The sequence below is a fragment of the Falco biarmicus genome, chromosome 4 (genome assembly GCF_023638135.1).
Source record: "Falco biarmicus isolate bFalBia1 chromosome 4, bFalBia1.pri, whole genome shotgun sequence".
Lineage (NCBI taxonomy): Eukaryota > Metazoa > Chordata > Aves > Falconiformes > Falconidae > Falco > Falco biarmicus.
The window spans coordinates 59,289,384-59,314,074 of NC_079291.1; the positions used below are offsets into that span (position 1 = coordinate 59,289,384).

General features: G+C 43.9%; 1 protein-coding gene across 1 annotated transcript in view; it reads right to left on the reverse strand.

Moving 5' to 3' along the window:
• OBSCN (obscurin, cytoskeletal calmodulin and titin-interacting RhoGEF) overlaps nt 1–24,691 on the reverse strand; it is a 184,233-nt gene that overhangs the window by 151,579 nt on the left and 7,963 nt on the right. The window contains exons 2-10 of the mRNA XM_056336858.1: nt 22,821–23,090; nt 20,310–20,570; nt 16,297–16,599; nt 14,989–15,255; nt 13,852–14,127; nt 10,012–10,284; nt 6,240–6,515; nt 5,261–5,536; nt 4,291–4,566 (exon numbers count right to left, since the gene is read on the reverse strand). Of these exons, the coding sequence (XP_056192833.1) occupies nt 4,291–4,566; nt 5,261–5,536; nt 6,240–6,515; nt 10,012–10,284; nt 13,852–14,127; nt 14,989–15,255; nt 16,297–16,599; nt 20,310–20,570; nt 22,821–23,090 (2,478 nt within the window). The remainder of the gene's footprint in view (nt 1–4,290; nt 4,567–5,260; nt 5,537–6,239; nt 6,516–10,011; nt 10,285–13,851; nt 14,128–14,988; nt 15,256–16,296; nt 16,600–20,309; nt 20,571–22,820; nt 23,091–24,691) is intronic.

The window sequence follows — 24,691 nt, forward strand, 5'->3', positions numbered from 1 at the left end:
TCATTTTCAAATTTCTTATAATTATGATAAGGTTAATTTTTCCTCTTTGTGTCTTGATGATATTTCTACACCACACATTTGGAACTAGCCAAATATAACACAATTATGAGTTGCCACCTTCACTACCACATTATTTACAGGAATTTACCAGCATCTTGGTATTTTAGATTAAGACTGGGTGTCGTTCAGAAAATACCTTGTAACTCAATCCCAATGAAATGACAAAGGTACAGTTCTTAATACAGAAAGGTTCTTGCCTACATTATACATAAAACTGGTCTATAAAATTTGAAGTATGGTTTTCTTTCCTCAGAAATCTCTAATTTTTCAGAAAACTTGCTGTAGGGAATCTTCTCTTCATACTATATACAAGGAACAAGGATTAAGTGTTTGAAATCACTTTCTTCAAGTATCACTTAGAACTTCCATCTCAACAAGTGCAGTTGGCATCAAAAGGGTAATTAGTGTGATCAGTAGTTAGCCAGCCATATTAATTGAAAAGATTAATTTGTCACCTTACTAAGTACTCCTGACTGATAAATTGCATCTTTTACCATTTACTTTAATGATTGTTTGACCTTGTTCTCCTTTTACCAACAACTGGTATAGTCACTGTCAGCTGCTATATTAGCGTACATCTGAGATGTGGGAGGACAAAAAGACCCTAAAAAAATGGACATTTTCCCCCCACTTATTTACCTTAAGAAGTAACTGCACAAGTAGTATAGCATATGCTGATATGCCTACATGATGGATATTACATAGCAACAGCCATCCAGCATTTAGTACAGGCAGCCTATGCCTCTTTGGGTCCCAGGTACGTACTGGAGCATCGCAGTCCATGATTTCACTGCTACAGAAGCACAAGCTCCAAAGGTAAATGCTCGACTCACAAGGTCTGGGGTTGCCGTTGCCCCTCAGTTGCAGTGCAAGCATGGAAGATACTTCATCCATCCAGGTTCAGGCATCTGGGTTGCCTGGGTAAGGTGACCTGGGACTCCTGATTCTCCCTGGCAGTCATGGAGAACCCCTTCCATAACCCACGCTACTGCCTTTCTCCCCCCCAGTCACTCTGCAGCTTCCTAGTGCCATCCTTTATGCCTTGACGTCTCTCTCCTCTACATACAGTCTGTGTCATGTCTGTACTCTGAGCGGCAGCAGCTGCCTGGGAGGGTAAGGAGTAGGGGTAAGCTCAGGTCAGGTCCCTGCACTGCTGACCGTGGCACTACATGCAAGCTGGGGAGCCGTATTATAGGCTTGCCGTCAATATTGCACGGTCCAGGGAAAAAAAAGAAATCCTGCAGGGAGCAAGCCAAAGCAGGAAACAGCTTATACGCTCTAATTTTGAGCTCCTCTGTTCATAGTGGCTGTAGAAGGGGTGTAAGGAGGTGTCATTGTCACTAAGGTGTCATTAACAAGGCAGTGCACATAGCCTATGCTGGGTGATGCAAAACTCCTCAAAGGCACGCGTCAGCCCACTGCAGATTAAGGAGCGTTTGGGTAACTGAAAAGAGCTCGAGCACACACCACGGTTTGCATTTAAAACCAAATGCAAAATTATAAACATTTCAACTTCCACCTATGACTTGGGCTGTGAACGCTGGGTGCACTAAAGGAGTTACAAACCAGACCGTGTCAATGGCTGCTGTATTTAAAATTTCAAATTAGCAGAGCAGGAATATTCCAGATGATTTACTTGCTTGTTCTCTGCATTCTTGCCCTTTATAAAACCCACTTTTATAGTGGTAGGAAATGTGATTAGAACTTTTAATCAGCTTACAAAGTGATTTACACTAGCCAGTAATTTGCCTTAGAAAATTAAAGTTAAACAAGTGTTCCATGCAGATGACATTTCCAACCTCATCTGAAACCAGTTAGTGAAATTCCACTGAAAATGAGGAAAACCATGTTTTCAGGACATGGAGCTTTCACCAGCTTCAAATAAGGATTTCACTGCTTACCACGAATCTTGAAAGAATGAGATTTCAGAATCAGCTCTTTTTGCTACACATGGAGCCCAGTCCCAAGGTGTACAGCACCTGGTTCTTTTTATATAAAGCCAAAAGCTATAGCTGCATCCCAATGCTCAACACGGAGCATCTAACCTTCAAGCTTTCCATAAATAGGGAAGTTTTTGTGCTACCAGTGGAGCCCTGGAGTACAGGAACCCTGAAAAACTTTCTGAGGGCAATGGTAACAGGATAAATTAAGACCCAGAAAGCCACTGCACTTTGGGATAATCTAGTAAGATGAGGATTTCTGCAGCAAAAGAGCCAACCACTCAGAGTACTCATAATCCCTCCTGACTTTCACACTAGATCATTTTCCAGACGGTGCTGGACTTGCATGTCACGTTACAGTCGTACACATGAAAAATACGGCAACAGTAGCTAGGCAAGCACTCTGCTTGCGACAGAGGGGGAAAGGTGTTACCTTACCCCATGCAGCAGTGAAGTCATCCAGTTTGAAAGAGAACTAAAAACCTTTGGTTTCTGAGGCAGACAACTAAGAATAGCCCTCAGCTACAGAAATTCAACTGTAAAGGTGTTAAATTTCTGTGCTTTCTGACTACACCTCTGTAGTGTATGAACCAGTTTCACCAGCTGAGCACGAACGTGGTTTATACCAGCGGCCTTTCTATCAACGCCCTTGTTGCATTTTCTCTGAAAGATGCTTCTCAAATCTAGCCTTACTGTAACCCATCCTTCACTGAAGCTGGAAGTTCCCTTGGCCAAAGGCACGTGCTACACAATTCATGACAAAGAGCCCAAGTGCCCCAAGAACACCCTGTGTACCCGACGCAGAGCAAGGATACGTAACAGCCAGTGCCTTACAGTATGTGCTGCGGGGAGCAGCAAGGCTTTATGCTGTAGCAGCAGTTGCACACCGCACACGTAAGATGGAGGGAGCAGGATGCCCCAAAGCAGCGAAGAGCAGTAAAGACTGCAAGCTTTACAAGGGAACAGCACTTGAGCTATGCCCTGCAAGGACTTCAGGTCTCCAGCACAACTGCGAGCACAAAAGTCAGAGTCCTAATGCAGTTGCTCTTGCACATAGCTGATAAAATGCCAGGCCTCTGCCAGCATTAGGGTTCCAGTGTGTCTGATGCTGTAAGAAAGCAAAGGAGAAAATAGATTCCCTGTTCTGATCTCAGAATATGAGACAAGAAAACAGAGAGGCATTTGACTGCAAAGACAGTGGAGTGTTATACATGCAATCAAAAACAAGCCAAACCCTTTCTTGTCATCCAATTCAGAAATGATCACTCAGAATGTAGCTGACAAGTCCATAGCTGCCTGGAGCTTGAGATAAAATTTACTGGACCTTTTGCAAAATATACTGAGACCAAAGAAATCTGTAGTGTAGTCAGGATGAAAGAACAGCCTCATTATTAGAAACTCAGACTCCAAATCATGTTGTTAATGAGAAAAATACAGACAAACATTTCTGGGCTTATGACTGGTCATTACAGATGTAGAAATCACAAAGAACAGTCATCACCTTTGGTTTCAGCAGATCACAGATATGTGCAGTGCAGCTGATACAAAATTTTTAGGACAATACACTGCCACCAACTCCCAAAGATTCTCGATGCAGCCACAATAAAGTAGGGATTGTGTAAACACTACTGTTTAAATATCGCTTGGTAGAAAAGTATTTGCACCACTTCTCATAGCTAATTGTGATTTGTAAAGCTATCCAATGACAGATTAAAAAATGGCAGAGGAAGAGCTGAATGAAAGGTTGTTAAATACAAATCGTAATTCAAATTGTACATATTTGTATCCACTTGTGCTCATCATCCACAAAAGTTTCATTGTGTGTGGAGTTACGAGGCTGTGCTCACAGACATCTTTGCCCCAACAGACTGTGGAATAATGGAAGCAATTCCCTGTTTTGGGAGGGAGGACACTGTGTACAGAAAAGATGAAACAAAGAGGGAAGAAAACAGTGACTTTCATGGAAGAACAGCAGTAACAAAGGGAGGAATACCAATGATGATGACCACATTGGAAGAGGTCCTTCAACACAGTGCCTGCTACTGAAAACTCGTGATTCACTATCACTGAGCCTAAAGCAGCAGCACAGGTTGCTGAGGAGCCAACAGCAGGATACCTACACATAACCTTTAGGTCGGCCCAGTCCTGCACAACCTCCCGGAAATGGTAGCTTAGATCAACATCAGGAAGTACTTTAACAGCATTCCTAATGTTTTGACAGAGAAAACGGTAGAAAACACCCAGACACGAAGAAAATGCAATTAAATACCAATAAAAATCTGCCTCCCACCTGTGATGACAATTTTGAAGGTCAGTTTCTGGCCAGCAGCCTCGCAGGTGTACTCCCCAGCATCTTTCTTCTCCACCTGACACACCACCAGGCGACGCAATTTGCCCTCCGACTCCACCTTGAACTTCTTGCTGGAGGTGATCAGTTTCCCATCCTTGTACCATTTCACGTCAGTCTTCTCCTGGGCCACCTCGCAGCTCAGCGTGGCGTTTTCTGATAGTGCAGCTTTCACCTCCTTCTTCACTTTGTCCTTGTTGATAAAGGCATCTTCTGCTTCTGTGGGGTGGGAGAGGAAATTAAAAAAATCAAATATACGTTTACACTGCCCAAAGTGTTCAAACCCAGATGAAAAATATGACAGTTTCCAGTTTCCACAGTTGTGTTATTATGCAATGGTCCCACTCACAGCAAAGGTACGCTCAGACAGGACATGGCCCTCCGTATGGCCCGAGGACAACACATCAGCTGGTTTTGAGCAAAATGATTCAGTGCTTCAGGAGTCCAGCTTCTTCCCATCTCCACCGAAATCCAACTTTTTGTTTGATAATGTCATGCACAATTTATCTCTCAATCTCACCTGCCATCGGGACCCATATTGTAAGCCTTGCCCAGTCTAGGTACTTCTTGAGCAGACCTGTTTTCCTACTACTTCCAGGCTTATTTTCCTACACATCTAGGAGCTGACCCTACCTTTTTCCATATAAATCGTAACAGCACATGTAAACTTGCATATTTTTTTTCTTTACTGGGAAATCGGAAAACAATGCTGAGCAGGATGCATCTCACAGATAAAAATAACCAGCTATAGGCATCTGTGACAGTGGCTGCATGCAAGGTGGTTACCTGACCAACTTCACTACTCAAGGAAGACCTAGGCTACCCAAACCCTGGAGTGTAGAGTGATTCATTTTGCTCTGTAGTGAGAGGAACTCATGGACCTTTCTGAGATGAGACCAGACAAATATCCCACCTGTGACATCAATCTTGAAGGTCAGTTTCTGGCCAGCAGCCTCGCAGGTGTACTCCCCAGCATCTTTCTTCTCCACCTGACACACCACCAGGCGACGCAATTTGCCCTCCGACTCCACCTTGAACTTCTTGCTGGAGGTGATCAGTTTCCCATCCTTGTACCATTTCACGTCAGTCTTCTCCTGGGCCACCTCGCAGCTCAGCGTGGCGTTTTGTGTCAGTACAGCCTTCGCTTCCTTTTGTACCTTGTCCTTGTTCGTAAACACGTCTTCTGTCTCTGTAAGAAAGCCACAATAGGCACACACAGATTTTTGCAGTTGTCTCCTCCAGTGCTGAACTAACTTCATCCTACTTGACTATACTTGCCTCATGATGGCCCCTTAACACAAGAAAGCACCTTCAACTCTATTTTGCTGATAGGAAGTGAATAGCTGTATGAGAATTCTGGGATAAAGTTAATAAACTCACAATCTGAGCACAGATTTGGACCTGGGACTTAGAGCACCATCATGAGCTGCCTGAATCCTTCTCCCTCTTCTCTCTTTTTCTCTTCCTGCATCTCTCCAAGCTTCCAGTGAACCAGAGGGAACAACCCTTGTATCTTCATATCCAGGAACTGTTGCTCTTTTTCTGCCTATTTGGGTCACTCCAGTCATTCTCCATCTAATCAGAACCCTTCAGACACCTCCCCGTTCTTTTTTAGCTATCCCTGCCCCTCTGCCATGGCCTTACATTATGACTCTGCAGTTTTTCTGCAGACGCACCAGGTAATCGTGAGCGGTGCAGAAGTTTTCATCCTTGCCCACCATTTTTTTGTAGTTACAAATAGTCACAGGTGCAAAAGCATGTTGGATAACCAAAAAAATCAAGTCCTATGACTGAAATAATTCACCCCAGAGAGGTTGTGAGATCCTCCAAATATAAGATGCTACCCTAACTGGAATGCTCCTTTACCTTTGGCATTTCTAGCACTTTCTCACCTCTGACTTTGACTTGGAATGTTACTTTGTCGTCCTTCGTTTCACAGGTATAGCTCCCTTGGTCTTGCTTTGTCACCTTCTTGATGATGAGCTTGCGGTGTGTCCCTTGGGAGATGACTGTTGTCCTCTGGTCCTGCTTCACCTCAGTTTGATCCTTCCTCCATACCACGCCTCCACTCGCAGCTGACACCTCACACAGCAGCTCAAGGTTTTCAGAAGGACTGACTAATATTTCTGGAGTTGTTTTGGGCTTGTTGACAAAATTAACAGTTTCATCTGGAAAGCAAAAGAGAAAGTGGTTTATACCTTGATTCTGGCTTATCAGCACAAAATTAAGTAATTACTGTTCATTATTTCATTGCTAGTCACATTTGGCTGATCAAGTTTCACCTCTGGAGGTGTAAATGTACGCATGCGTGCATGGTACTGTTGGAATGTATGATAGAGTGTTAATGGTTATGCCAATAAACTGTGGTTATGAGTCAGAAAAGTCCCTCCTGAGATACAGCAGTGTTCTCTCTACTGGGGAACTCGTCATCTAAGTTTTAAATCATCCAGAGAGTTAGTACATAGCAGTCTCCACTTTGGGAGCTGGGTATTTATGTATCCTTTACATTACAACAGCCTATTAGGTCTGCACTGTGGCATTAATACTAGCCTTATTAAGTTCTAGATGGACATGGATCTATGCCTACCTGTATTCAAAAGCAAAATTCACCTAACTGATGTGCAACCTTCTTCTGCATCCCCTTCAGAAGCCAGGCATGAAAACTGTCTACCTGAGCACAGATGCAGTGGTTTCTATTACCAGAGCTGTGTGTGTACACAGCCATGAGCAGAACCTGGCCCAACATCATGAGACCATAAAGCCTGACATGTGCTTTAATTCACAGCTCCTGTCTCATCACACGTGAAAGTTGATGCCTGACTTTCTGACAGATTGTGCAAACTCCTTCTCTGATCTTCAGATAATTGCTCTCAGTTACAGTGCAGTCACATCTCTTACATCCTTCTGGATCTTTTAAATCAAGATGAGATGCTCTCAAGTTGCTGACACTTTAATCACCAGTCCTTGTTTTGATTTCAGGTAAGCTCTAGGGAATATGTATTGATGCCTGAGTACACAAACAGCTTTGAAAAGATCTAAGAAGTCTCAGAAGACCTTGTTGGAAGTGATGAGGAGTTGCCTTTAAATGTTGCCGAGTCCATTCCTGCAGCCCCATGTTCACAATATCAGTCCCACTGGGCTAATTCTTCCCCAGACCAGATCTATTATCCCACATATGGGATAATCTCATTGATAAGATACTCACCAATTTCAAGAGGACTAAGTTAATATATGAGCCAATAGTGTCACATCTTTCTACTGAATCTGATTTTCACGTTAGGAGAACTCACCACTGCTCAGAACTCATAGCTCAAGCGGTAGAGGCTCCTGCTTTGATACCTCAGCCTAGACCCTGCTGACTGCACACACGGGTAGCCACACGTATGAACTGTGCAAGCACACACACAGAGCATGTGCCATGTATGCAGCAGCAATACAGCATTTTATCAACTCGGGGGCGAGGGGGGGTGCAATCATATTTGTAAAGGTAAAAGCAAAGGCAACTGAATAAGAGGAGACAGGCACCTTGTGTGTAAAATGTGAGCAAACCTATTCAACACACCCTGTGCCTAAGTTAACAAGCAATATTTGATGAGCATGTCAGGTATTTCATACCCTTCATTCCACCAAGGCAGCCCTTGCCTGAAGAGCAAGCTGATGGCTGTCAGTTATAACCGATCTTAGCTTAGTATTGCATTTCTTTTAGCAGCAACTGTTGCTTTCAGTCACTGAGTAGTCCAAGGACAATTGCTACGGTACACTCATGCCAGCCACATCTGCGGCATCAGAGAACATATAGTTCATTAAAAATTGTAATCATTAGGACTGATCTTTTCTTCAAAATTTAGGTGACCAAAGAAGGATAGTCTCTCCAGAACCCTGCTGTTAAGATTATTGGGGTATCTCATTACCGTGAAGACAGATTACTCCCTGCCTGAGACCATCCCCTCACTGTGCAGCACTACTTCTTATCACTCTGGAAAGTTTTTATGGTGACATGTGAAACAGGGTAGAAGTTGCCTTAACTAACAGGTTGTAATTAAATCCTTGTTAACCAGAAAGTTTGTGGGGATACACAGTTACTTAGCAGATACATGTTTTCCTTGCCTGAGCTTGTGATGTTTTGTCATAGCAGTTACAGGTGAGATTCCCCTAACCGGCACATGGCCATCACGTGGCCATCACAAGGTTAGGTATCCAGTCTCATGTGTCATGCAGGCTTCCTCTGTACTTTGTGTTCAGACAAAGCTCCAGGACACTTCTAAAATCCATCTTAGATAGCTTTCATTAGACAGTATAACTCAGATGATATAAATTGCCCTTTAGGGGTCAGTTCAGAGCTTGGTTGGCTCTTTTAGACCAATTTTTCAATGGGTGAGGTCAGGACTATGAATTACACTCAAAGTTAAATTGCATAATGTTGCATTCTCAACCAAAGAAAAGTGGAGGTGAGATGCAGAGTAAATACCTGAGCAAACACCAGTTGTAAACGGCTGTAGAGGAATGAAGGAGGGTTAATTATCATAGATAACACACAGCTGTGGGCTGGCTTCAGGGGCGTCAGGTTGGTTGATGTAGGTTAGGTGCAGCTGTGGCTGGTTCCTGCTAAGTGGTTGGGCAGCCAAGGAAGAGACACAAGGAAGAAGTAGAGAGAAGAGAGAGAGCACGTGCCCTGGATGAGGTGAGACTAGGAGAAGGCAGCAGAGGGACTGGCATGAAGGGTGTGTTGGTATGAGATGGTAAAAGACCTTGTTGCAGCTTGATAGTTTTGAGAGTGCTGCGACAAACTGCACACAATCCCTCTAGCTCAGTAAACCATGTAGCAACCCCTCAAGCCCACTGCTGCACTAGACTGATCATCTCTGCTGAGTTTTTAGCTAGCTGATGAACCTCATGTTAGTAACATGGATGTACTGTTACATACATGTATGTAGATGTAGAGTTTCAATTTGTAGCTTAGGACAGGCTACAGACATAAGCCAGGAAACTACTTTCAGAAGAAAGGTTCTCACCAGGCTATGCAAATTAAATCAGTTGAATTTGACAGATATTGAATTTCACAGATAAATTCTTGTGTCATTTTATACTCTGGCTCCAACCTGGACTGGAACACATCAGTGACAAACATTTCTCTTCTGGGCTTGACCTGACAGCCACGTGCTTTAGCATGTGGTTTATGCTGAGAGGCACGTGCCATGAACTAATAGCTTCATTTACAGTACCGCAGGGAGATGTCCCAGGGATCACAGCGTCCTTTGGGAATAGCAGGAGATGCTTGACTCTAAAAATCAGGAGTTAAACTTGTTGTAGGACACAGGGCTTTCACAGTAAGACTTTAGGACCACCTCGGTCAGGAGGTTCAAAGACAAGGTACATGCTGAGCTAAAATGAATAAAGGCCAGCTGTGGTGCTCAGCCCATTCAGCCAGCATGGTATTTGAGTCACGACTCCAAGCCTACTAAAAGCTCATACTGACTAGAATACAGAACAGCATCGCTATATTATTTGGCATATTGTGGATTTGCATAAGGACCACAGTCAGGGTCAAAGTTTCTGAAATAGGACTGTGCAATCTTGGCTCAAAAATCTGGCTATTTACGAGGTAAAATGAACAAAGTCCTGAGTTTCTAACACAGCTTCTGATCCCATAGTTGCATCACTTACCTGAGACTTTTAAGTCAAAAGTAAGAGTGTCATCTCCAATTTTGCATGTGTATGTTCCTTCATCTTCTTTCGTCACAGCTGAAGCCACAAGCTTATGCAGTTTTCCTTTATCTTCCATGGTGAATTTCTTGCTGGCTGTGATTTCTTTGCCATCTTTGTACCACTTGACCATGACGTTGGCCTCAGAGGTCTCAGAAACAAATTCAGCCTGTTTTCCAGCAATGGCCCTAATAACTCCTCCACTCTTCTCTTTGTTTATGAAGTTAGCAAGTGCTGAAACAAATACAGACACACACACCGCCAGTAAAGAATTGTGTGGACATCAGTAAATGTGTACACTTACATCTACATTAGATACGCATTTATCATAAGATCAAATATGTGTGTTTAATTATGGATCTCATTACTAGATTCTAATGCAGAAGCAGCCAAATTTTCAGTCCTTAATGAACCATATACCTGGATTATCACACAACAGTAGATACACAAAACAGGAGGCTGAGTCAAGGAAGGAGGAAGCCCTAGGCAACAGGGCTTTAACTCTAAAAGAGATGAAAATGTAGTCTAGAGAAATTAAATTATATTAAATTAAAAATCTATACGGATATCACATATAACTGAAATGAAAATAAATTTAATCCTGGAAATTAACTGCAGCATAGAAAATAAACAATAGATCTGGCACCACATTAACGTGCAGTGGAATAATTGAGTCACCAATTGCCCCAAAGCAAAGATTCAAAACCCACAAATATCCTAGCTAAAAAAATGAGCCTAAAACCACAGTCCCGTCTTACTTTAGATATTGGAATTAACTTTCAAATGTCTTCTTAACATACTGTTTTAAAACACCATAGACAACCAAGTCCTTTGTTGGGACTGTGCAGTCAACGTACTAAAAATCAATGTACACGTTTCTTCCTTAATTTCAAGAAAATGCTTACAAATTAACAACTCCCTGTGGAACGTGTGGCAAAAGCAGTTATTAGCTTTCACTGCTGACACTATAACAAGCAGGTGCAGTCCATGGTCTGGACCAGCTAAGTGTGACTCCCAGACTTCTGCTCCCAAGGCGGTGTAATCAGTGCCACGTCCTGATGCAACGCACAGCGCTTCTCCTTTAGCTCAGAGACCCTAGCCACAGGGATGGATTTTGCATTTTGTTTCTTTGCTTTTAAATATATTTAGATTTCTCCAAGTCTGTGGTAGTGCTTTTAATTACAGGCAATTATTTGGTAGGGAAACAACATTCACCAGCTCATATGATGGCAGTCTGGAGACCTAAAAGTGAAGAGTGAATTGACTTGCCGAGCACAGGTAAGAAAGGAAAAGAAAACCCCAGACCCAAATCTCCTCCAACCTAAGACTTAGAAATACCCAGCAAGCAAATAAACAGGGAAAGGGAAGGGCATGACCGTGCAGCCAAGGGCCTCTCAAGCTCTGCTCCCCAAGGGTCTCTGTGCAATCACCAGCTTCTGGCACGGACCGGAGCTTGCATTTGACCTTTCCAGGTCCCTATCAGCCCAGTTTTCTAGAGTTTACTAAGTCTGCTTATTAGAAGAATATCTATGAGTCAAGAAGTCATACCAGAAGCATTTATCCAGGGAAAACCTCCTTTTCCTTTTTAAATTGTTTTTTCTTAGGGCCTCTGTTTCCATTTGTTTCTCTAGCGACTGATTGTGGTGGAGCTTTCCCTTCAGTAGGACAACACACAGTCCTTCTTCTGTACCCAACCACCTACACCCATGAAGCCTGCAGGGCCCGAACACTGCTGAGACCTCTGCTTCTCCACCAGCATTACCAGGACTCAGCCCACAGGTTTAAAGGTTTGGGAGGAAGAGGGTGACGGGTTCATTCATGGACCTTTTACTTCCTTAGGAAACTAGAGTGAGAAATACAACCACAGCCGTCCGAAGGAGACTTCTCAGGTGTCCCATTTCGATGCAGGAGGTCACGTGTCAGAGAACCCCTGACATGTGAAGTCTCACGGCACTGGAGGGACTGCAGTGATAAATGGCCAGTGCATTTTCTAGCAGGGTTTATTTGGGCAGGAGGCCCAGCGAGTGACACACCTCTGGCCACGGCTCGGCACGGTGGCCTCTCGGCAGCCACGTGATGCCCATGTGCCAGACACAGCTGACCTCCTCATCAGATGATTCACCAGCTAGCTGTGTCTGATTTACAGGAGGAACGGACCAAAGCTGGTGACACTGAAAGGAAAAATACTGGAACAGCACTTGTGAGCCTCATCCTACAAGGATGAGATGTATCAAAGCTGATTCTCCAGGAACCAAGCTACCAACGGCAGACGTTTAAGTTACAGCTTGTCAACACAGACTTGAAAATAATAGCATTGATTACTCATAGTCACATTACAGTGAAAAGCACATGGAGATGTCCATCAGCTAATTCAATTAAATCTATGCGTAGACATGCCAGCATGAAAAATCATGCTGAAGAGGTGGAAAGAGAGAGAAGAAAACCAAAATTAAGAGCAGCTGCCAGGTGTAGACAGCAATTCCTCCCTCCACAGATTTAGTCACATTTTTAAATTATTTTTTCACCTCTCTTTTGAATTTGCTCTTTGAGAATAACCAAGTATGCAAGTTGTCAAATGCAAAACACAGACATTACTCTGTGGCTTTGTAGTTTCTACAGAGACCAAGGAAGGTGAGAAGCCAGCAGAACATGATGATGAAGCACCTCATACTTAGTGTAGGAACAGTGCGATCCTTGCTGGGAAGAAGGCAAGTGGTGAGTTATGGGACAGAACACAGAAATCACATGGCTTTACAGAGTGACCTTGACAGTTCAAAGCAATATAGCTACTGAACTCACCCTGGATGATGTGTGACAACAGGTTAGACTGTCCTGGAGTCAGGCTGTATATACTGAACCCTAGCAGACATGTAGATGATCCCATGAGGAACGGTCTGGGGATACACTGGGGCTTTTCAGCCAAAACCTGGTCCTGTTCAAGGCAGAGGAAACTCTCCCATGAACTAGTTCCTAAAAGCCTGCACAGACAGGAAGGCTTGCAAGAGGGAGGCTTAATGCTGTTGGTTGCAGGGTAAAGGTTCAAGACTACAAGCCTTGGTCTGGGAGTGGATGTGCCCACCAGCCAGGCAGCAGGCACTCAGGAAGGGACTGCCATGAAAACAAGAACAGCCAAACAACGGGGCAGCTGTAAAACAGTACTTGTTCAAATCTGACAAACAGGAACCATTAAAAGAAAGTGACATTTCACTGTTTGTTCTATGCAGCCTTCCATCTGAATACCCTGCAAACAGTCATGAGCCGAGCTATCCAGTGTGCCCTGGAAAGGTCTGTTCTTATGCATCAGGGTACTGACAGAAAACAAAAAGAACCCCAAACAAACAAAAAAATCCAGTGATGCCAAGATGATCTCAGTCCATCAGAACTTGAATCACAGCTGAACTCTTCAGTGACTTGTCCAATATCACATAGCAAGTATAGGGCAGATCACATGCACCATGCCCTGCCCCTGTGAATTTCTTTGTCACAAGAATTTCTTTGTCACAAGAGCACCTTTCACTACCCACTATTTAATCTCAGGAAATAACACTAAGACATTCCATGGAATATCAAGACATCAATTTGAGTGAAAGCACAGTTTGTACCACTGAGACAGTGTTAGATCTTGTATTCACTCCACGCTCTACTCTGGGACCACAGACACTGCCAAGACTAGATGCTGATGTGGAGGTACCACAACTCCCTACACTGCCTCTGGAGCACTCCCCATCTGTCCCTTGGTCAATCTATTGGCTTAGGGCAGGAACAGGCCATTAACACAAAGCAGCCCGGACAGTCACATACCTTTCACTGAAAGCTGATAGAGCATTTTATCCCCTTCACTGATGCACTCATAAACTCCAGCATCCTCTGCTGCAGTGCTGCGGATTTTTAGGATGTGCTTTTTCCCCATGGTTTGAAGTTCATATTTTTCACTGCCCTTGATCTCTTTCCCATCCTTCATCCACTTCACAGTAGCCTCTGCATCCGAAAGCTCAGCCTGAAGTTTGGCATCCTCCCGCAGCCGAACAGAGACTTTTTCTGTATCTCTGCTCTTGTTGGTAAATCTCACTGCAGCACCTGGCAGGAAAAAAGCCTTCGTTATTTCAAGTTATATCAAGAAAACATGTCCCTGATATAAGTCAGTTGTGGACTGTGAGATCTCATAAAGAGTATTAGGTCCTGTTCCTGCCCTTACATTCATGTCAATACAGAGCATTTTTTCCCAGTTCAGGAGACTTGATCTGTTTTTATTGCCAGAGTTACTAAGAAAAAAAAAAAAAAAAAAAAAAAAGCATGTCTTTCTACTGATTAAATAATACCAGAAACATGCTTCTGCAAAGGCTTTCACCCAAAGTCAAACACACCCTTCCAGAATGAATGAATGCCTATTCGTTACCTTTTGCCATGCAATATGGGTAGACACAGACGTTGCCAACATTTCATAGAGGAAAGCTGGAGCACCCAACTCTCAATGCTCAATCAAGTTACACGACATTAACCTGCACATCACACACAACTGTGGTAGGCTAAAAAACTTCCAAGCAAAAAAACTTTGTTAGCAATTCATGCGCCTTTACATTTGAAAGACTCCACTACAGTCAGAAAGACTAGCTAAACCTGGATTTGAAATTACTGGCTTAAGGTGACTCAGTGGCAGATCTGGTGACAGAATCCACTCAGTGACAGTTGTGACTGCAGAAATGGCAAGCTGAGTTAAGCAGTCTAGTTCAGATACCAACCAGCTGGCCAGATTGACTCACTGAATCCTGTGCTATCACGGGGAGGTCATTACCAGGACCCATGTTAGTTTGTATGATGCAATTTCAAGTAGTGCCTACAGACCAGGCATCAGTGAAAGCCTCCAGCCCTGGTTCCAATCATCACATCACCGCAACTGCCCCCTGACTGGAAGAAGAAAGGACAGATGAAAATAAATACCTTTCACTCTCATCGTGGTGCTGGTGTCAACATTATTAGCAACAAATTTCACTTCTGCTCCATCATCGTTCTTGGTGACATTCTTTATGATTAGGGTGTGAGTAGTTTGGGTTCTCTTAATGATGTAGGTCTCACTTTCATGTAAGACTTTACCATTCAGGTACCAAGTGCCGGAACATGTTGTTGTAAGGTCAACAGTAAACAGGGCATCCCCTCCAGGTACAGCTTCAACAGTTGTCAGAGGGGTTTTCACAGCCAAGACTGGTTCTAGGGAAGAAGAACAACATGTATCTCTGAGACCAAAGGACACAAGACTGCCACGCTGGAGAACAGGTCTTCCTAAGAACAAAGATCTTGAGATAATCAAGATGTAAGAATAAAATCATGCAGCCTTATACAATTTCTATGCACCGAAGGCAATGCACAGTTGGTCAACAGGATTTGATTTCTACAGCTGCAGGTAACTGACCTCTGGCATTAGGGTAAGCCCTGTTTCTGCAAGGAAAGAACAACAGGCATATTTTACTGATATTTTTTTCTCTAAGATGTTTAAAGGCATAAAAAGCCCGAAACACCTAGGTTCCCCAACAAGCGAGCTATTTATTTATATAACCAGTTTTATTCTTAGATTTCAGAAGCATCATAAGGAGGCCACCCAGCCTTAAGTCACTTTTACATATCTTAGGAAAACACAGACATGTTTAGACAGCTAGAGAAAAGGATGACAAAAATAACAAGACACAGTATGATCAAAGTCTGTGCAGATATTGTCCAGTGCAATGAATCAAAGGAAGAAGCAATCTCATTGCACACGATGATTCTATTGGCACACTGACACTTGAGAAATATAGTAATAACCCCATTATTTCTCCTAGTAACTCTAAGATTAAAAAAGAGACTGACTGGAACTTGGTTTTCATCACAATATGATCACCCACAAATATTCTTTAGATGCAAGCTTGGTAATAATCTTGAAAATTTTATTATAAGCCCACCTCTATTTTTCACTTCATACCAGGTCTAGAAGTATTTACAGGGTTAAGGTCCATTGCAGAGAGCTCTGCCTCTCACACAGCCCTATGTGAGATACTGGAATATAAGCACACTCACAGCTCTATCGCAGAAACCAAACCACCATCACTTTGGAGATGGTCAGTGGTTGAAATGAGATAGGAGAACCAGCAGTGAAGGAGAAAAGGTTTTGCTGTGCAATTGCTCTATCCTCCTCAAAGCCATGGGAAACATTTTAGAGCACCCATGTGGCAGAGCAGCACAGACTGACCCATTTTACAAAGGTTTTGAGCTCACCAAGGTGCATGCTCCCTGGGAACTCCAGGTAGGGGCTCTGTCCGTAGGAGTTGACTGCAGACACTCGGAACTGATAGTCAGCCTCTTCCGACAGGTTGTTCACCGTGAACTCTGGGACAGGGACATGAGACTCATGGCACCTCACCCAGGTAAAGCCAGTCAGTTTCTTGCGTTCCACGATGTAGCCATCAATTGGAATGGGGCGGTCCATCTTCGGAGGGGACCATGCTAGCGTCACTGAGGTTTCTGTTTTATTTTTCACCACAGGGTCAGCTGGGGGTTGGGTGGGAGGTTTTTTGGGAGCTGCACAAGGGGAAAAAAAAAAGCAAAAAAGCAGAGAAAAAAGTCAGAGTGGAAAAGCCACTGTACCTACTGGAAAAGCTTACACTGAACTAAAAGCTACTCTTGCTTAATAAACCTCCATAAAACATTGATGCAGGATGGAAAAGCAAGAGAATGGATAGAATGTGCTTTTTGGGGCTGTATTACGCAAAGATGTATAATACTCCTACCTTCACAGCTAAACATATGTGATTTCTACACACTATTACAATTGTCTGCACAAAGAATCTGCAATGAACAGTTCATAGGCTTAAAATTCCAGTGCTAGATACAGACCCACATTGCTTCCTATACAACTCCTGGGCAAAGCAGACTAACAATCAGCTTGTTATTTTCACCCAGAAGATGGGTAAAAACACCAAAGTTTGTTCAAAATCCTATGCATCAAATTCCCAGTCCACTTCCCTAGTGTAAATCCAGACTAAAAACCCAAAAACCCAACAACAATAAAAAAACAAAAATCAAAAATACCTTAATGGGATTACCCTAGCAAGGTGGCACAATTTTGCCCTGCTTACTAGACATCACTGCACAGGGACAGTTGCACTAATTCTGTAAGTCTGCTGGTATTTATCTTCTGTCAGAATTTCAACCATACACATCCCCGCAGCCAGGAACGTAGGCGTGCCTGTGAGAATTGATGCGTAGCAAGGCACCATTGCACCAAGGAAGAACGCGGCGATATTTTGCAATGCTTTGCACACAGGTGTGGCGTCCTGTGCAGCAGTGTAAATCTACTCCGTAAAAAGCAGCCTGTGCCAGGAGTCTATGTCATCCTCCTTCTTGAGAATCTGTTCTAACCATACACTAAAACATTTCAGCCCAGATCCTCGACAGGTTTCAACACAGAGCAGCTAAATAGTGTACAGCTGGCATATTTCAAAAATAAAAGATAGACATGAATAAACAGCACACGGGTTTTAGAGTTAGGGAGATGTCAGTTGCTTGCTACACAGGCTTCGCTGTTCTCTGCAGCCACTTTCAGCTGGATACCTGTCCTGCTTCTGAATTTTATGTTCTCCCAGTGCAGAAGGTGTGTATTATAACTTTGTGTCCCGTGAGTGGGTCTCTGGTTTAGGAATTTATGCAGAGACAGCTTTTTGCGGTTGGGGAATTAACTTCAAAAGACATGTCCCTATCATGAGCCCCTACAATTGAGGAGATGTGGCTGTATTACAGTACCTGAAGTCACCAATGTAACCCTGCAGATATTTGTATAATGAAGATTTACATTCAGCCTTTTGAACCCTTTTGAGAAGGCTCAAGTCCCATCAGGGTTATTCACTATGCGCTGCCACTGATATGGTCAAGGGGGTAGGAATTATCTGATATGCTCTAGTTACACATCTCATGACGTGCTAAAGGATTCATTTCGTTTAATTTTGGCTGAAAGGTGACTGGTTTAAATCAGTCAACCAGACTCCAGCTGTAATCCCACGGAGAACTGCACACTCAGGAGCAATTCATCCCAGCTTAAAGAAGGTGTGCGAGACGGGTGAAATGAACCACACATTACAAATACTCAGGTATTCATGAGTATGGAGGGAGCCTGTATAACGAGCCTAGACCAAAACTGAGCCCTGGGACAACCAGTCTTCTCTCTGCCTCAGTTTACCCATCTTTAAAACAGGCATAGTAACAATGCAAGATACTGAGCAAATAATATATAAACATTGATTGCCTGATAAATGCTATTAGAACAGCCAGCACCAACCTCATCCACCTAATTACAAAAGATGTGAACACAGTACACAGGATTCTTCAAGCAGCTAATCAGATATGCGTGAAGTGTAAAAATAGGAAATCTCAGTGCGATATAGTTTACCTTCGTTACATAAATAGACACATAAGTGCTGTGGGGTGCACAGTTACCAGCCTGTCAGTTACTGCTGGTCAGAACTAGAAGCCAAAGGTCCCATTAGTGTAGCGTTAAGCTGAATACTAGAGACCCTGGAATCGGATCACTTGACCTTACCATCAGAAATGGTAATGTAATATTCTCTTCAGAGATACCCGTTTGCAGGAAGGCAGCTTCTTACCTTTTTCTATTCCATGAATCAACATTTTCGTCATAACTTAAACAGCAGAGTCCAAAATTAAACTGAACTTTGTCGTTCCCATTGAGTAGGTGCTTGGTTGGATGTTACAGTTTTCCAAACATCTTAGAAACTGTCACAATGCTAAACACAATACCTCATTTTAGCTCAATAGCATCAAAATGCTGCAGTGAAGTTTAGATAACACAGTAGTTACAAACCTGTATTTAAAGATTTCTTTTTACCTCTGAGTAACTGCATTTTGGAGGTGGTGGTGGGAGAAAAGTATTATTCTTCCCAAAGAGGGACTACAGCGCGCAATTTGTTCACATGCAAACCAGAAATGCAGCAGAGCCAGAAACCACAGGCACTTCCCTGTCTTAAAGGAAGCAGCTTTTGCCTGGGGGAAATGCAGCACCATCAAAATAAAGCTAACTAAAATTACGCAACTTCACCAAAATTTCATTTCATATCCGATCTCAACTACATCGCACCTGCTGCTACTGCTCTGTCAACCAAATCCTTGCTCAGATCAGGTGTGCCAGCTGAAGGAATCCTCCCGCCTGTGTATTACATCAGTCTCCCCAAGTAAAGCTGAAGAGGACACAGATCCCTTCTTTCAGCAGAGCTACCACCAATTCACAGCGTCTGCCCAGCTTGGTCGTGACAAAGAAGATGAGAGAGGACACTGCTTTGCTGGGCTTCACAAAAGAAAAGCAACTCTGTTTTCAGGGGGAAGCATTTCCCCTTTTGCTTGCAGGTTTTTTGTTGTTTGGGGTTTTTTTAAATTTTATTTCTTTTTATTTTATAATTTATTTTAATGCAAACAGCTTAAGAAGTTAAAATCAAAGTAAGATGATTCAAGTTTGATGAACATTTGATTATGCCTGAAATGCTTCATCTGCATGTGTGTAGATGTTCCTTCACAGATGTTTTTGCTTGCTAGAATCGAAATGAACTTCATACTCTGCCAAAAATGTTTAAGGCACCTATCTACTTCCCAGTAAGAGCCAGCATACCCACAAACTACCCTCATGTCTCTGTAGACTCAAGACCTAGGAAGGAATTGAATGCTGGCTGACTCTACCCCCCAAGATCCTCAGAAGAGAGAGACGGAGAGAGAAGTGGCCCCTATTTGCTAGAAGTAGTATTATCCCTACAGCAAAAATTGACAGATGCCCCTCAAAGAAACTAACGATTTTGGAAAACGGGTGTAGATGGAGCACCCGCAGCACTCTGTGTACAATGAAGCAAGGCAACTGTGACGTACGCAACTTACACATTGTTTTCTAAGCATCTCCCAGAGGGGAGAAGACACATGTCCCTTAGCCCATGTCTTACTGAGTTATCATTCTACATTCATGCCAGCACAAAATGAGAATGGTGCAGATAAGATACATGTTTGTGCCGTGCTCTTTCCCCAGGACTCCTCTTCTCTCTCTGGTTTGAGCTCTCCATAACATCTCATAACACTCACGGTCAGGCTGTTGACTTTTTGTGGCAGACATCAAACTTTCTGCTGTCTTTGGACAACCAACTTACCATGGTGATACCTGAAACAGCAGTGCTACCTGCAGGGAATACCTGCTTGCTGGGGAAGACACAAAACGAAGGCCAAATAAAAGTGAAGCTTACTGGTCACGGTGAACTGGGTAGAAGTCCTGCTTTCATCAGCCAGGAAGGCAATCTCACCAGCATCTTCCATCTTACAATCTCGGATAGTCATGGTGTGTTGCTTGCCAGAGCATGTGATAGAGATTCGATCGCTGGATTTCACTACTTCTTTATTTTTCAGCCATCGGATGTTCTGGCAGTCATTGTCCAGCTCCACACAGAAGATAGCTGTATCGTTTATGAAGACCGCAGTCTTTCGTGGAAGTTTTTTAATTATGTTCCCTTTAAAGAAGAAAGTAATTATGATCAGCAAATTGCAGATGTTAAAGTTTCTGGCAACACTAGACCATCCAGACTACAACAGGACTAGTCAACAGTTCTCACCTAATCAAAACATTATAGACACTATGCAGACACCCCTAAATGAATTCCAAGGCTCTGAGTTACACAGGACAGATAATCCCAAGGACTCATTTTGGCTTTCAAAGACAGAAAAGTAATCTTGTTTGACTACAGTTGCTCGTGTTTTCTAGCCTACCCATGCAGAGTCTGCTGCTATGTAAACACAAGGTACATGGCCTTGCCAAGAAGAGATCTGACAGTGATATAGCTTTCATTGCCTGCATATGATGGGAATTCAAATTAAAACTTTGCTCAAGTAGGTCAGCCTTAAAAGCAGATAGGTCTCTCATCTGTCTTCGGGATTTTGCCTCCATCAGAGTTACCAGTAAGTTACACAACCAAGACGGCAAACACACCAGTTCAGCTGAATTAATAGAAAACACACTGAAAAATTCAGGTTTCTCCTTAAAGTCGACCCAGAAATTCACATGGAATGAACTTCACTCATCTGTCTCCTTTCCCAGTGACTGCGATCATTAGCACTTATTAGAATAACCACGTAGTTACAAGATATGACTATCCACAGGAAAGCTTGAACAAAACATCAGGGGACCACCCCTCCTGACAGATGGTGACTGGCCCCAGCCCTGGAGCAGTCCCTGTCAGGCAGAAGAGCCCTCACCCAGGCAAAGCACCTACAGCTATTTAATGAGAAGCAATGCTGAGCTTCTTCACAAAGCAACAGATCGAGCACACTTCATCAGCAGGACCTCAGTTCTCTGCTCACCCTCTCCAAAGCCTGGCCACATGTCTGTCCTCGCTGCCCTCAGCAGCGTCCATGGCACTGCAGCCCTTTGCATCCTGCCAAGCTCTCACATTTTCCCACCACCACCCTGCTCTCTCGAATCTTCTCACCCCCGGAGCAGGCACAGGACTTCCCCAGGAAGGCTCTGCCTCCCTTCCCTCCTGAGAGCTCCACCTGGCTCAGTCACTCTCTTTTTAATGGAACATGCCATAGTACCATAGAGCAAACAAGTAAAACACCAGCTGTCCTGCTGGGACCAAACACACAGCGTTTGGCTGGTCTATACCTAGTAGAAGATGCAACAAAACGATGTCCACCTGAACTCTCCTGCGTCTCGACTAAATTTTCCCTTCTGCCTCCACTCGTGTGCACTCTCAACTCTTTGCTAATGATACAAAAAGGAATTAGCACAAGGATGCACCTCACCCAGACATCTTGCACCAATTTATGTAGCAAAGAACTTCTGGTTTCATTGGGAGTAAAGTCAGGCTTCAAATGAGCCAGGACAAGTAGAATCCTGCAGCTCTAACAGGTCTCCAATTCATGCAACAGGAGACATGTCAATGACACCAGCATAAGCATCATCAAAATCAAAACTGTATGTCCTGGAGCTGCATGGGGAGATTCTTGCTCATACAGCAAATCAGGGATCTCAGGACAGATGGTCCCTTCTGCAGCCAGGCCTGCATCTCTGATGTCTCTACTCACAGTGAGACACATCCCACACCACACCAGGTTCCACACCACACCAGGTTCCACACCTACCAGCCCTTCAGCCCTAAACCACCAGACTCAGAAGACATTGTACCTTTCTCATCAACTTTCCAAACTCCAGAGAACAGCTCCAGATGTCCAGGATCTGAAGCATGGATCCAGTTTCCAATCTGAAAACGTACTGGTACCGACTGCAACCTGCACCATATGTTGGACCATAAAGCACAGCTGCTAAGCCAGCTTCCCAGCAGTCAGCACCACTCTCAGACAAGATTCACCACTGTGTTCACCAGACAAGACATGTGTGAGACAGTGCCAGAGAACACATCTGATGCTTGGGATCATGTTATAGGAAGTCTACAGCGCTAGGCTACAGCTCAAGGACTTTGCCTTCTAGGAAGCCCCTTGAAGCGTATGTCCCCACCAAGGGACATATCTTGTGCAGCAACACAATCTCTCCCCAATCTCTGACCCTATGTCCCAGAGATACACCCTGGCTGGAGACCCTGAGACCTACTGACTGACCACATGTCGCTCTCCTCTCACACTGTAAGGGAGTCTGCTGTTCTTCACCGCACACCTTCACGGAGCAAATGCCATTCACAAGGTCGAGTCTCTCACACTTGGTAGGTGAGACCTGGCTGATCTGAAGTAGCAAGAACCTTTCTTACCTTGAACAGCCAACTCTGCGACAGTCCTGCTGCCTTCTTTCATCTCACAGATATAGACAGCATCATCATCCGTGGTGACATTCTGAACAGTAAGCCGGCGATAAGTGCCCTCTTCTTCAATGTTGTATTTCTTGCTCTGCCGGAGTTTGGTTTCCTCCTTGAACCAAGCTGTCTCTGTACTAGGAACAGGCACTTCACATTGGAAGGTGGCAGATTCCTTCTCCCTCACTTCAAGATCCTTCAGTTTTTCCTTGAAGGGTATTGCAGGTTCTTAAGAGGAGAAAAACGGAAAGGAGAAGCAAAAGTTTATGGTTGTCTAAGAAATGTGCAAATAAAAAGTCAATAGAAAAAAAATTAAGTAATAACACATTTTATCAATGCTGCTGGTTTGTCCCGAGCTTCCATCCAGACCCATAATCAAGCCCTACTACAGTAGGTGTTCTGCTCTCACATGAAAAAAAAATCTTAAATCCCAGCAAGAGTATTTTAAGGACTTATCTAAAAACAAAGCAGTACGAGTCTGAACTACAGCAGCAGACAGAGGAGTTTGCTCCAATCCTAATAAATGTGAACAAGCTGTTGAAGCATCAGGTTAATAAATTCTCCTCCTGTGACCTGCTCATCCTCTAGCATGAACATCTCTGTTGCACTTTGCCACCTAGTGATGCCAACAGAATGAAAGGCAGGGCTCACCCAGTCTCACCCTATCTTGAGCAACAGCCACTTCATGTCAGAATAAAAACCTCTAACACAATCATGCTACAGGTGGCCGAATAGCAAACAAGCTATCTCCGTAGGGAGAGGGCACAGGGCAGCAATTCTAAATGCATGAACAGCTAAGCTGGTCAGCTGGGGCAAGAACCAATATTTTAGGGGTCTTGCAGCAGAAGTGAGCTCAGTGGAGCTATCTGCAAGGGCACAGAAAGATGGGAGGTGGCTGTGCACAGAAGGATAGAGCAGGGAGGAAAGCACAGAAGTAACTGATGGAGTTTGCTGCTCTCCCTGCTGGCACCAAAGGCTCTGTATCAGCTTTTGCCGATGATGATAAAAGAACTAGAGAAAGAGCCCGAGTGTCCCAGCTGCCTCTGCTTTCCTCTAGCACTGGGGCTGCAGTGCTCTGGCTCAGGGAGAAAACAAAGTGTAGAGCAAACACACAAAACAGCTGCATGGCAGTGAGGGAAGACATTTTATGAAGAGAACAATGTTTAATTCCAGTGACAGCTGTGCTGTGAAATCACCCTGATACCCCAGCACTAAACTGGAGAAAGGGGAATTGGACTGAAGAGGACAGCTGGTGGTCACAGCCAGGGGACTAGTGCCACAGTCATTTCACAGGCTTGGATTAGCCACTGCTGATGCATCACCACTCACGATTCATGAGACATTGTGTCTTGACATGTGCTGTCATCCTCTAATAACGGCTGCACCAGCTCCCAGCCTTCTTTTGTGGCTCCGTTCTTCCTCTCCCTGACCACACACACCCCCCCCCAGGCTGGGAATTTCATGTGGCCACTAGCAGCCAAGCATGAATCTAGGACTCAAGCAGGAGTAGACTTGTCTTAGATTTATAAGCCCATGCCCACGGTGGCACGCCCCACTCAGAGTCTCCATGGTCTAGAAGATGGAAAAACACACATTGATGCTCTCAAACATCCCACATCCAAAATTTGATGGCCAGGAGCCTTCATTTTGTAAAATTCAGATCTGGTAGCGCAGCATATAACTGAGTTTGTTACCTGTCCCCTCCTGCCCCACCACTGGGACTGGAGCTGCAACAGGAGCAGTGCTGTCTTTCATCTGGTTTGTGCTTTTCTGAACTCAAGCCCTGGAAACATGCGTCCAGTTTTGCAGGTTGTTCACTCAACCCCTGG